General features: G+C 39.4%; 1 protein-coding gene across 1 annotated transcript in view; it reads right to left on the bottom strand.

The window, feature by feature from the left end:
* Positions 1 to 14,949, bottom strand: part of LOC149283267 (BEN domain-containing protein 4-like) — a 35,223-nt gene that overhangs the window by 13,690 nt on the left and 6,584 nt on the right. The window contains exons 2-3 of the mRNA XM_089497799.1: positions 10,265 to 10,831; positions 7,388 to 7,479 (exon numbers count right to left, since the gene is read on the bottom strand). Of these exons, the coding sequence (XP_089353925.1) occupies positions 7,388 to 7,479; positions 10,265 to 10,831 (659 nt within the window). The remainder of the gene's footprint in view (positions 1 to 7,387; positions 7,480 to 10,264; positions 10,832 to 14,949) is intronic.

The raw sequence follows: 14,949 nt of genomic DNA, 5'->3' as shown, positions 1-14,949 counted from the left end.
TTTACATTAGCTAACAACCTTTCTTGCAAGGTGGGGTCGGCCTTTTATAATGAGTAGGTGAAGCAGATCTACCACTTTTATCAAAACCTACATTTTACAGTTTAATGCATAGAATACCATATAAAACAAGTTTGAAATGCTCACCAAGAACAGACAGCTACTTCAAAGCCCGTTGTACAGTGCATCATCTCAGAGGAGCATCTCAGGTTTTAGCTCTCTTGTGCCATTACAGAGGGAAAAATCTGATCCTGCCCCAAAAGCAGTCCGGAACCGAGGCTCGAGGCAAATTTCCTCTGCATGAAGGAACCAACCCCAGACGTACGTTTCGGTCTTCATGGGCCTCGTTGGTGAGGTTCGGTTGGTATCCCTCTGGAGCATCTCAAACTTGTTTTGTATGGTAATATACAAAGTTAATCTAAACGTATTTTCCAATGTTACTTATGTGTGACTTAGGAGCGGCCATCTTTATCTTGTTGCTGTAATGAAAACAGAAGTGCCACTCATGTGTACTCAAGATGCTTTAGTGTCACATGACAATGACGTGAAAAAGGCAAAAATTTACTTAATCAAAGAATTAGTTCTAAGAAGGATTAAGCCTTTCGACAGCATTAATAGAATTAGAGAGAAGGGGTATACATACTAATCAAGACTTGCTATTAATGAACTCTTAAGCAAGATAAAGTAAAGGGGCAAACAAATAAAATGATGTAAAAGAAAATATTGTTCCCCATTAGATAACGGACTATTTCAGTCATCAAGGTTTCTCTTATCAACTCAAGCAGAAGACAAAAAATGCAAACAAAAACACTAAGCATGGAATATCGGACACCATGCGTTATCAGAGGCTGTCAGCAGTTCAAGGGCACAGCACAAAATCTGGCAGGCATGTCTAGAACACCAAAAATGAAAAATTTGATAGAATACTATAACTTCCCCAAAATATCAGCAGAATGAAGAATAATATGAAGAAGGCTCCAAACGGACACTGCTTTCATGCGCTTTAAAAGCACGTCCAGGTCCTTAACTATCAACACCCAGTGAAAATAAGTTTGAAAATAGTAAAATGTAATAATATTCATCTGAAAACAAATGTATTCAGTCAATCAAAGAAAGTCCCGTCAGATATTGTGTTGAATCACGTTGAATGCACCCATGAAGCTTCTCCGGTGGAGTATTCAGTTCTACAAAAGTTTAGTACCGAGGTAAGATTCTGGTATCCTAAGGGAATCAAGTGCCGATAAACCACTGCTGGACACCCTATAACTACCATTATTACTTTAACACTTATCTTCACTGGGTGTCTATTAAAGGTCTTGGAGGTGCTTCTGAAGCACATTTAAACAGCTCCACGCCAGTTCTGGAGCCACTTTTGTATTATTATTTATTTATTCTGATATTTTGGGGAAGTTATAGTATCCTATCAATTGGGAATCACAAATTGTAAGTTGTTAATGTGGTTGTTACCTTCGCAGCAGGATTTCATACTCTTTTTTTTCAGGCTACTCCTTTTTCTTAGTTCTATGAAAGCATGTTTAGAACAATGAGGTTTGCTTAGGATATAGAGGGGGAGAGGCCTACACATAAATACATTTTACGTGGATGTTAAAAACTAGGTGAAGGATCAAAATGGGAATGTGTCACATTTGAAAAATTACCAATGACCGCCATTTTGAATTTTCTGATTTGCAATTGCTCCTTATTAATGTATTCAAGCCCTGAGAACTAGGTCCTGACAGGTCCTGTGCATGTTTAAAGTTACACTACGGCCATCATGCGCACTGTAATGTAGTACGAGTGCCACCTTATACTTTACCTTTTTGCATGGATAGGCATGGAGGATTCATTACCCCCAGCTCTGTGGTCCCTTTAAATGCATGTGGTATGCCCCTTGCAAATGCATAGGGGATTCTGCAAAAGTCTCCATATGCATTTGCGCTCTTTATCACCAACCCACCGCCAGCTATTTGCTGTGCAGGATGTGTTTTAGACCACTCAGCTCTAGTGCTGACAGGTGAAAGTCGCATGGGGGGCTAAAGAGACCCCCCCATGTGCATGCTCAGAAGGTGCTCCCATTGACTTCAATGGGAGTGCTTTCCTGATAGTATTTAGTTGTTTGAAGCTTCTCCTTAAGATAAGTGTTTCTTTTTTTGACATATAAAAGAATACATATGAAATTACTCACATAATAAATATTCATTCTTTTTTGTGCTGTATTTCTCTTGCCCCCTCTCCACCTTTGTGATTGCCTTTTAAGTCTTAAATATTATTAATATATATTATTAATATATATATATATATATATAGCACCAACAATTTACGCAGCACTAAGTACACTGAGAACATCAACTAAACAGAGAAATCAGAGGATGAGATACATATTCTGGGTATAAAATTTGATCTATATCTAATTCTGTGGGAAACACAACCATAAAGCAAAAAATAAAAAGCTTGTTCGGCTACATGGTAGATAAGAAGGAGATGTGGCAACGAACCTGCTATAAAACAATTCTCTTGTTCTCTGTGTCCTAGAATGCAAGAGATACTGATGGGCAGATGATGTGTTTGATACAGCGGGAACATGGCCGCTAGGAGCACGGTTTGAATTAGACTCTGAAGAATGCATCCTGACTACACTGTGTAAAAGGTAAATGAAAATACAACATGCCCCGTCAATTATTTCAACGTTTGTGTTCATTTTTGTACAGATGCACATTTTATATGATGGATATATTTAATAAGCACCGGGATCACAAGGGATCTCAATATGTGCAGCTTGGAACAAATAAGAGAGGGAGGGGGACACAAAAAAAACTTTAAATATTGAAAGGGATTTCACAAAATACAGGAGGAAAGTTTGTTTCAAAAGAGGAGAAATTTTAGAACAAAATGTCATAATCTAAAACTAGAGGGGCAGAGGCATAGGGCTAATGAAAGGACATTCTATTTAACTGAGAGGGTTGTAGATAAATGCATCAGCCTCCCAGCATAAATGGTAACAAATCCTTTCTGCTGTTGAAGAATGAAAATAGTTTAATCTGAATGGGTGGCCTCTTGTTATTTGTGCAGTACAGGCAGTAAATAGTTCCCACGAGAAGACCTTATATTGTCCTTGAATACATCAAAACGCCTTAATCAGAGCAGCCCCTTTTCCAGAGCATGTAAGCAAAGTAGTCTAGACAGTCTTGTGTTCGTGTTTAATCAATGATTTTACATAAAAGTGGGGTAAATTGCAGTCTACCATTAGGAGTTTGACGTTCTGCTGCTTTATTAAAGTGATGACAGTAACTAAATGTAACAGTAAATGTACAAATTCATTAGTTTGATGATTCTGTAGCATATAAAATGGATAAAAATGTAGCTGAAATGTTACCAATAAATGGGTATTCACTTAACCCTTTATATTCTCAAAGCATGCTATGCTCACAGTATTGGCACTTTGTGCTGCATTATGCATCCATGTAATATTGTTTTATCTGTGCAGAAAATGCCCTTAAAATAAGCATACCTGGAGACTTTCTGAATAATGAGACTCGAGAATATTAACACTTCGTCATGAAGTTTGTATGTAGTGACTTGCCAAATGTATTAACCAAATGTCTCTAATGACAGTCCTCATTGAAGCCTTGACTTGTCAATGTTGAAACATACGATTAATGCATTCAAGCAGGGATATCAACCATACTGGTAGCAAAAGCACCAGTTGGGAGTTCTTAGACTGTGAATCTGCCCCTTCACCCTGATAACCTGTGACCTGGGCAAAAGCCCTGAGACTCGGGGGTCAAAGCTTGAGATTTCCCTGGTATGGAAATAAGGAGAGAGACTGTAGGTGAGGAATAACCCTGTCCAGCTGGAGTAATGAGAGATCTTGACCTTTGTCAACGGAAGCATTCCCTGCCTCGGTCAGAGGGTTTAGTATGGGTGAGGTCTTCCATGGCCTGGCTTTGTTATGCTTGGCCAATCTGTATAAGCAGAGCATGGGTAAGATAGGGCAACATATATATAAAAAAACATGATACAATAAAAAATCCACGACAATAAATAATGCTGCTCTCCCCTAGATGCCTGCAAAGTCAATTTTCAAGTTGCTGATGTTTCCTATGCTATTGCTGTAAGCGATTTCCTTCCTGTGCTCTCATTTTTTGGTGTGTTATTTAGTTACCTGCGTAAGCAACGCAGGACACAATCCAAAGCATCAATACATTTCTCGATTGATCTGTGAGAGCAGATCTCAAGACTAATTGGACTGTGATAGATCTGCCAATCCATATGCCAAGATATTTCAAATCTGCAGCTGTCGTTGAGTGCATGCAGCTCATTGTTGGTTTGGAGAATTCAGATGGTCAGGACATCAGGTTCTGGGGTTATAGGAACAAAGCCAAATCAATTAGCCGATGCTTAGATTGACTTTCCTAAAAAAGATCATTTGACAATGTGTACTACGGATAACAATGTTAGGACAATGCTATATTCTGTTACAAGGAAACATTCTCAGGCATTAATGGAATTCTTTATGGGAAGAATCATCAATGTTTTACATGACTGTCATTTATAAAACATTGGGCATCAAGCATTGGCCAGAAGGTGTCATAGTGGCATTACATACGACATACGACAAAAAGAATGACCAAAATGTGGAAAGGGACTGTGCGAAACACTGCAGTGCTGCAAAGTCCTCCAACCCTGTCGCTGCCAACCACAAAATAAGTGGTCTGGTTCACTAATGTTCTCAGGACATGTTTAGAAAATGCTAGTGAATGTATAATAAAACTAGTGCAAATTGCAGGGAAGAGGATTAAAGGGGAACCCCATCATACTTCTATATATTCCTTTTTATCGTCCTTTGGTTTTATGGAATATGTAAATAATATTTGTCTCAAATAGTAGCTTTATAATGTACTTAACTGTTTCACATGGGTACTCGCCTATCTATTAAAAAAGCTAGTAGACTTGTGCACATGGACCAAAAACAATTTAGACAAGTTCTTAATTTTGTTTTTGGTCCATTTGTTTTTGGTCAATGAATTTAGTTTCCTGCCATTTTGGTTCAGATAAAATTAAGAGGGTTTTTTCACTAACTCTCTCTCACTCTCATCACTATCTCTCACACGCTCTCTCATCCCTGTCAACGGCTTTCATCTCCCCGGGTCAATGTCCCTGGCTCAGTTTCTTGTCTTGCCTTTCCTGTTCTTCGCTTATGCTGTCTTCTTTCTTGGTCTGCTTCTTCCTCTGCTGCTTTATCCAGGACTCCCGGAGTGTTCCCTTAACAGTGACGAGTCTCTGCACGCACCTTCTCTCCCGATTAGAAGAATTGGTGAGGTGAGGTGCGCCGTGGATCCGTTCTGTTGCTGAAGTACTCCAAGAGGCCAGAATAATGTAGAAAATCTCTTTCTCCAATGATCAGTCTGCATTACTCTGGCGTTTTAGAGTACTTCAGCAAAAGGTGGAGGAACCATGGCGTGCACCACAGGCACTGTCTTTCCTCATTCATCCAATGAGGACTGAAGTTGTCCCTGTGGTCTACGTGAAGGCTTCACCCTGTTGGGTAAGCGCTTCAGAAGGCCAGTTTAATAGAGCAGATAATGGGGACAAGTGAACCAAGACAGAACAAAGAGTGTGAGTAAGAGTGAGTGAGAGAGAATGAAAAAAAGGGAATGCAATGAAAAATCAGAGCTCTCTGCTTCGTTTTGTTTGTATCGTTGGGGTCCCTTCTCGGTTTCTGACATTCGTACAAATTGTGGCAAATTTAGTTAACATTTAAATTTGTGTGAATCTGGATGCACAAGTCTGTTTTGTGCATCCGGATTCACAAGAGTCCTGAACAGGTCCCACGTGGTGCAGCATGCAACATAATCACAGAAATATTGATGCATTAACCTGTGGCAAAAGTGTGTATGCATGACATATATCATCAAAAAAAGGAGAATATGCATGTATTTGTGGAAACAATATGGCTTCACGTACAACGTTGGCTAGAATCGTCCTTAAAACCTGAGGTTCTGCTTTTCTGATTCAACTAACAAACACCTACTTAGCAAACATTGCTATGTATCCTACTGAACATATATCTATTTACAGTATACTTAGGGTTCATACAAGCACAAACCTTAGCCAGTAACTGAGCAATTATTTGAGATAACTGCTCATAACACTAATGTCCATTGGGAGTTAGGAAAATTGTGTCTGACTATTAAAGATAAAGATTAATACAAAAGAGTCACTTTTAGCTTCAAAAAACATAACAAGACTCCTTCCATCAAAGTCACTTGAGAGTTGGATACTTCACACGGTTGAAGGCAGCTCCACCTCTTACAATACATCTGAGGACCACGGGGAGCTCCTACAAAATGCACCATGAACAAATGGTAAATTATCATAATATATTTTTGAACATGTTTTGAAAATGATTAAGCAAATATGCGCAATCGTTCTGTTAGGAGATTAAGAGAGACTCCCACCCCTTCACCTATCTGCCGATGAGGATGGATTCTCAGTGCTTTACAGACGGAGCCAGCTTGTAACGTCAGAGACCGGCTCGACACACTAAACATGACGTGGAAGGTATGCAGGAGCGCCAGCAGGTATGTATAGGGAGGGGGATCCTCTTAATATATTTAAATACACTTTTCATCTTACTTTTAATAAAACCAAGATTGGCTTCACCCTCTGAGTGCTGGTGGTCTGAACACAATTTTGAAGTTTTGCTGTAGTTATGTTTAGGCAACAACCTTCTAAGCAGTTTACACTTTACCTGGGAAAAACCAGCTGTGTATTCTAGCTTTGGGTGATCAGGCCCTCCGGTGCACCGCTGCTCAATGGGACGGTTACAAGGATGGTCTTTGATCAACTGGCCCATTGAATCAGCCTCCATAGCATTTCATAAAAGACACTTTAATCTTTTGATGTCATATCCTGGTGCTCAGCAGTGAGCACTGCAGCTGCAGAGGAGGCGGCTGGGGGCCACTTAGCTAATAAAGGTATCAATAAATGTGCATATTTCTTTCGAACACGGTACAATCTGATACCACTTTGTATAATATCAGTGTTTTCACAAAAGTGGTTGTACAGTCAAAAGGAACATTCCATTTGTTGCAATCTTAGGTACAAAGATGGATAACAGCGCTTTTCTAGCGATACAGATCAATGCACGCTTCTCCAGTGTCCCTATTTAGGAAGCACAGTCCCGCTTTGAGACTTGGAATGTCTGTTGGATCCAAGTGTATTACAGTGTTCTACAGCCCCAAACGTCACAATAAAGTGTATGGAAACAGTCTACAAAAATTATATAATACATTAAATGGTGTAAATGCATTATTCTTCTTCTGAATGACGTATTCCATTAAATGAATCAGTAGGACCCAAAGTTAAAAAGACTGCTGTTTCACGTTACCTCTGTCGGTTGCTCTACTGGCTGCGGTATCACTAGTTGGTTGTGATGCTGAAGTACAGTCTTCAAGTAGTCAAGGACGGTCTGGCAGGGGACTACAAAGACGGAACAAGTTTACAATCAGAACAAAGACTTAAGACAGGAGAGGAAGGGTTTATAAATGAAGACCCTATGCTTCTACTTCTTTACATTTGGCTCTGAGATTATCTGAACAGATGTTATGCATGCAAACACGAAGAAACATGTGTTTTTTCACCAAAAATAAATAGCAGTTTTCTATTTAATGCAGACACTGCAGGCAGAGCCTATTGATTATACAATTAGAATTCTAGTGCATGTTTTTTTTTATTCAGCAGCCTTCACAGTTTTTAATCTGCATCAGTGGAGCTTCTGCCAGGGGAGGCTGGCAACCGTGCCCTGGGCCAGTCATAATTCTTTAAACAGGGCCAGCCTGGACTAGTGTGGCCTTCTCGAGGAGGCGGGAGCTCAGTGTGGTCACCTAACACAACGAGGTTCCCAACAAGGTGTGTGTTCATTATGGGGGTCACTTTACCTGCCCCCTGGCTTCTGTACTGGTTTTTTCCTAGGAGTAATCACTTGCAGTACACACCTATATATAACACTGGTTGTGCTACACATTGGGAGAGGTATGGTACTTACTATTCCAGCTGTGTGAAAATTTGGTGGCCAAATATTATGTTTTGTTGCTTTTGTCAGCAAAAATAAGTTAACACAACATTTGCAGCAAAAAGCATAAACACATTTAACAGATTTAAAACACAGTTACTATTTATTTGCTGAAGTTAACTGATTGAAAAATAATTAGAAAATGCGGTATGTGGAAATGCTTGGTCATCCTTCCAGTTCATCCACTAGTGTTATTTGAATTTAAAGTCTCAGAAGTTAATTGACATATTAGACCTTAATTTAAGTCGGGTGATGACAATTCCAGCACTTTATCATACTCTGTAAACATCTTAGGGTTTGATCTGACACTCAAGAACCACAGGCTTCCCTCAGGACCACTATTAGAAATATTTGGGCCCAGTACAGATTTAAAGCCTGGGCCCTAATGCCTCTCCCATCTGTAACAACTCTAACACCATACACTTACATACACACAATGGAGTCCCTAGCTTACCTAAACAGCTGACTGGGGTCAGAAAGTAAAGGTAACTCCCTTTTACAAAGCAGGGAGAGGCTGACAAGATCTAGAAGACCAAGAAACATCTCAGATAGAGCTGTTCAGGAATGCAAAGCAAGTACACACTGCAGCGCTGCATGCACAATCATACTCTCACACTAACACATACACACACTTACACATTTACATGCTAACACACATTTACACATATACACTCACATATGCTAACACACACTCATGTTACCACAAAAAAAGCACATACACAGCCATGCTCACACTACCTCTAACTCACACACAAACACTCATATTTAAATACATATACACTCATAGATGCATACACACTCATTCCCTTTCCACAAATCCATCTACAATATTCTGGCATCTTGGGAGTACTTCAGTAAAAGGGAGGAGCCACTATGTGCATCATGGGAACAGCCTCTCCCATTCCTCCAATCGGGGAGATGGTATTCGTGGAGGCTTCGCCCTTTTGCGGAAATACGTGGATAACGGAACTGATACCGGTGGAAAAGCGGACAATCCAGAAGAATCCGAAGAGGAAAGAGAAGAATCGGATCTGTGGGAAAGTAACATTTGTAGGGACGTGGAAAAAGTTGTGGGAGAAGGTAGGGAGACATTGACAGAGATCGTGATAGAGTGTGAGAGAGTTTTAGAGTGAGAGCAAAAACAGTGGTTTTGATTTTTTTCAATAGGGTTGTTTTCTATTCAGGCCTTTGTTTGTTTCAGTAAGATTTGGGGGGTAGTCTTATAATCAGGGTCATCTTATATTTGAGCAACTATGGTACTTTGCATAAAATTTAAAGGTGCCTTTCCAAATACTGAATTTAACCATTTTGTAACTAAATGCAGGATTAAAACATGATTCCTAGTACTGTTGAATGTCTTAAGCCTTCCCATAAAGGCTCCTTATAGGTTTTTTTATGTTGTTTGCACATGCTTCAACCTTCATAAGGCACTTCCCTGACACACGCCAAGATTATTACTACTACTACCTCTGCGTTGGAACACTGCCTGGATGGTGAGTGACATCTGTCAAAGACGCTGGATGCTGTGGATCCATTAAGAATTTGCAGAACTGCTCAGAAACATGCAACTCAGCAGATAACTTGGCTGTACCTAAATGATCTGTATTAAAACATTGATAAACTCACAATATTACGCCAACAGCTTAGAACTCCGATACATTCTGCTTCTAGTCTTAACTTAAGCCTTGGAACGTTGGACACATTTCCTCCAAAGAGAGAAATACTGACTAATTAGGTCTTTTACACAGCGATACATGTTGCTGTTCCACTTATGCAAAAATACAGGGTGCCGGGATGTGAAGCAATTGACTCTAACCAGATTTGTTATTTTCAATCTATAAAAACACAAAAACCCAAGCCAGGGCCAATGCCTCCTCCAAAAACCTCCTTGAGCTGCACACCCTTCGTGCTGAGAGGCGATACATGATGCTCTAAGGATACTAAGAGGTCTAAGGCAGCATCCACCACAGTGTAATTAAGCTGGTTACAGGGAAGATCTCTGATCTCCCCACATTTCAATTGAGCTGTGGCACTTCGAGGAGCCCCCACCCCAGACCATAATTTGTTAGTTATACTGGTAAAGGCAACTCACCAAACCTTGCGTGTATTAACCCCATGAGTTCCTGAAATTCACACAACATATTGATCATCCATTATCTTTTTAAGGGTTACATTAAGAAAAGATTGGGCTACCTGGAATGCTCTCTAGCTTACGTCTTAATTCCTCATTCTCTTGCTGCAGGGAGATCACCTCCTGTTCTAGTTCTTGACACCTAGGACAATATCCTTCTTCATCATCATCTTCCTCTTCAGGGAGTGTGGACGAAGAAGGGTGACCATGGGATTCCGAGGTTGCTGGTGATGTCCAACCACCCAATGTATGGACAGGAGAAGAAGACAGGACGTCCATATCGGACATATGGCCGTAATCAGTTGTGGATGAGGTATTCCGAGCTGGGAAGTTACCAGCCAACAGGTAGTTTTGAAGTGAGTCGGTAAAGACCCTCAAGAAAGCGGAGGTCTGCTGCTTCTTCTGCACATACTGCATTTTTATGTCTGGTGGTTTGTCCAATGCTTGATTATAAAATGCTTTACCAAGCTGGCACTGGTCCGACCTCTCGCTGTAACTGTTACTCTCCTGCTTCACACTGGAAACAAGAGACTGCGAATGTTTAGTGTCCAAAAGTTTACCTCCACAGTTTAAAAGATTAAGGACTCTGCTGCACTGTTGGGCAAATGCATCCAGTATCATCCGACTCTCTGTAAAAAATACAAGGGAGGAGAAAACAATTATTAATATTATCAAACGAAATGTGCTGCCCCCATTTGTTTATAAATTATTGCAATTACCAGCTATTCCGTTTGGTTGAGACACGTGCTTTTATTCCAATCTAGAAATAATTGGTTCTCATCGATCTGAATAATTTACAATGACAAGTAAAAAAAAGTGTTCCTTAAAGTGTTTCCTTCTTAGTTAAGATGTTTCAGGTACTCTTAAATTCAGGTTATTGCTGAAGATGCACTAAATGGCAAGAGAGCAATATAGAATTTGGCAGCAAATAAGTACCATTCGGCCCATCTAGTCTGCCCATTTGTCATAATGTAGAAACTCAGACCTTAATTAGTTCATGTGCATGTTGAAATTCCCTCACTGTATTAGCATCTACCACTTTTGCTGGATGGCCGTTCCATTTATCTACTACTCTCGCAGTAAACTAAAACTTCCTTACATTACATCTAAACCATCCAGAGTAGCCGTGGGTTGCAGACAAGACTAACAGTAGCATTGTACCCTCTAAGTGTCCGTCATTGGGAATTTGCAATGTTGGGACACATGAAGTACCCATTTAAAGCACATGGCTTTGGACCCTGATGGATATTTAGGGCTTCTAAAGGAAGGGGATATAGAGGGCTACCGTCAGAAGGATGGTACTGAGAGGCTTAAGCAAGTGTCAGAATGATTAATCATAATGATTTCCCAGAGTATTAAGGATTACTTATGTTTATTATTATTATTGTTATTAATATTATTATAATTTTTGCGTATGGTCCTTAAATACTTAGAGCCCCTCTTACTGGATACGAACTAACTTCAAGTTCTTATACCTTATAAAGATGCAACCACAAGCAACTTGTAAAGCCAATCCGTACGTACTGGAAATAACATTGCCCATTATTTTTAAATAACCAACTTAAAGAGTAAATGGGTTTTTTCATATTGTATTAACGCTAATCCAGGAGACATCCCAAAACCTGCAGATCTGAAATCACTACAAAAAGCTCAGAGGTCCAATTAATTGTTTACTGCAAATAGTGAAATTACTCGTGAAGTTTTATTAGACCTGCAAAGAGTTGTAATCACTCGTGCATTTTATGACACCATCATGCCAAACGTAATATATATGTAATGAATCTGAAATTAAACATTTGTTTTCTGTGTCAGGGAAGCAAATGTTTTAGGGAATACACAAAACCACTCACTGCACGTGCAAAATGATTTGGCGTCAACTATTATAGAGTGTAAGCTCTTGTAAACAGGGACCTGCATTATTTCTATTATCAGTTTCAGGTCATGTATGAATGGTAGAATACAATATGTTGGCGGTTTAGAAAACAATACAGAAAAGTCTGTTTTTCTAGTTAAAATTGTTTAACCATAAGGTATTTGGAATGATCAACACTGAAGAGATTAGAAATGGGATGAGAAGATGGACTGCAACGTTAATGTCTCCAACCTGACAGCAAAGAGGTTATTGAACACATTTTACATTGCCTACTGAACATGTCCATAAATCAATAACAGCCTCTATTTTAATATATTCAGCTAGAATAACACATAACATGTACAGCAATCTTACAGTCTTAAGAAAAACAAGCATATTTTGACAGGTACAACCGATGAGCGGACATGCGCGTGACCGAAGTAGTTGGGTCGTGCTACATCCTACACATCTCAGAGGAACGTAAGATAATGTAAAAAAAAACAAAACTGGCTATGTATGGCGCCTGAGCTGGATAAAAATTTGCGGCATTTTATTTTTTTAGTGTGGCTCCTGGGATTTGTCTATACCTTGTCTGGGGCCAGGTGACAAAGCTTCTTCAAGCCTCTGGTGCATACGGAGCATTTAATCAAAAGTCCTTCACATAGTGTTCTGATGCCATGAAATGGAAACACAAATTGGGTCAACTGCAATTTTCTGAGTTCAAAAGACACACTTAATGATTACTTTGAGCCAAAATGTTATTTTATTTTAGGAGGGTACACGGATTTAAGAGCCGACGTGCGTCATAGTGCTATGTAATGGGCCAATCCACCATTGAAGTAGATGGGAACAAAAGGCTTGGGGGTTGCTAGAACCAGCCTCAAGTTACTGAGCTGTGAGCAGATCTACTTGATAAATCACATTTATACTCAAAGATCATCAGAATACTTCATATGGAGAGCGTATGAATGCTCATTTGCTGCGCTATCATGTATTATCCTGATTTATATTTTATTTATACGGATATGGATTAAAAAAAAAAAAAAAGATTTCTCCCCTGTTCAATTTGCATGTCACTCAAGAAAATCAATCGGGAATTAAGGAGTATTCACAAATCAATGCGAAGGGGAAAAAAAAATCAAGAAAATTCTATTTTGAAAGAGCATTACCATAGATATGATTAGTTACATGTCAGTTTTGGTGTTCTGTGATGAGACTGAAAATGAGTTTCTGGGAAATATAGATACCGTTTATCTACCCCATCCTTTGTATGAGAAAATCAGATTATGGAATTGGCACCTTGTATCCGCAGTATTGCATTTTTTTTTTTACCATGATCTTTAAAATGATCGCAGTCTGTTCAATTTCTGTCCATCCACATGTGCAATTATTAACCCTTCACTGGAAGCATGTTAGAAAATACAGTCCATGGATTATAACCCTGCTTTGTGTCATCTGAATAAGAATTAAGAGTAATACCACCCTAACCCCCTCCCTTTAGTTTTTCGTTAACAATCCTTTGTGATTCCTTGAACAAAAACAACGACGAAGAAAAAAAGACACAAATTGCCCTAAAACTAACAATATATTAACAGATGCACTAATTATTCCGATGCTCTCGGAGGCTGAGAAATGCTTTCCAACATCAACTCGATCAGTCAAACCCTGAATATATTTTTTTTGATCCGTGTAAGAAATAGGTTGTTGCTATTTGTGATGGCAAACAAAAGCAATCATTCCTGCCAAGCACATACCATAGCGAGCACGATCCCAGCTCTGCTAGACAGAAAGTAATTAGAATGCTTTTAATGTCCAAGAGAATGAAGGCGATAGGCTGCCACAGATGTGTAGATTTATGAATATTTATATGGTGGTTTATAGCTGACACTTTTATCAGTTGAAGAAGATAAAATATCTGCCTGACTCAAAAGCTTGACAGTCAGGTTAATAAAATCTCATTAAAGAGAATGACCTATGCAATTATATAGGATTTATTGTAATTCATTTTTGATTGTGTGCTGCTTAAAGATGCAGTTTCCTATTTCCTGATGCCACATTTAGGTTACATATCAAAAAATCCTCCCGCTGTTAACTCCGATCCATTAAAAAAAAAAAGGGCCATGCATTTAAAATATCGCACGTTTCAACTTCACAGACCGAAGGAAGACAGGAGAATGTGAATACGGAAACAAACACAATGTAGTTTATGAAGATGCTTCGTGAGTATGGAAATTCAACACAATCTCTGTGCTTCCAAACAACCCCCCACTGCCCCAAAATGATCAGAGTTTAATAAATCATCTGCTGATGTCATACTGAGGTCATAGGGCAGACACGCGGGATGTAAAAACAGAAAGCGTTCACTAGTGCAGTGGCTCACAATCTCTTTTCGACACGAAACAGATGTTTTCTCAAGGAAGCTCCCCAAATGTTAACATTTTTTTCAGACGCCTCTAATCTAATTTTTTGGCTACGTTACATTTTATAAAGCACCAGCAGATTCTGTAGCAATGTTACACTAGGGGAGAGAGAAGATGGACAACAACATTACAAAGAAGAAAAAAGAAATGAATAATAACATTGAAGTACATTACGACATACTGGAGGAGAGGGTCCTACCCTAGGGGGCGCTCTGCCAACATGCCATTCATTTGGAAGTTAAAGGGCAGTAATGGCTAGGTTTATTCTGTGATCAGAAAGCTTTACTTTCCTGACAGCCCTTCACAGCTTAAGTGAGGCAGCACTCACATCTTCTAAGCTGAGTGACATGTCAGAAAATATTTTTTTTCTTTAAGTTAACATAAAATGTGATGGCAGATAAGAATCACCCGACCCGTCCAGTCTGCCCATGTAAAGACTGAAACCTTTATCAGTTCTTGGTGTCACTTTCTCACT

The sequence above is a fragment of the Sceloporus occidentalis genome, unplaced genomic scaffold (assembly GCF_023333645.1).
Source record: "Sceloporus occidentalis isolate IW3139 unplaced genomic scaffold, rSceOcc1.0.p SCAF_107, whole genome shotgun sequence".
NCBI classification, from domain to species: domain Eukaryota; kingdom Metazoa; phylum Chordata; class Lepidosauria; order Squamata; family Phrynosomatidae; genus Sceloporus; species Sceloporus occidentalis.
Note: the sequence above shows the minus strand (reverse complement) of the source record. Positions and strands in the feature narration are given on the sequence as shown.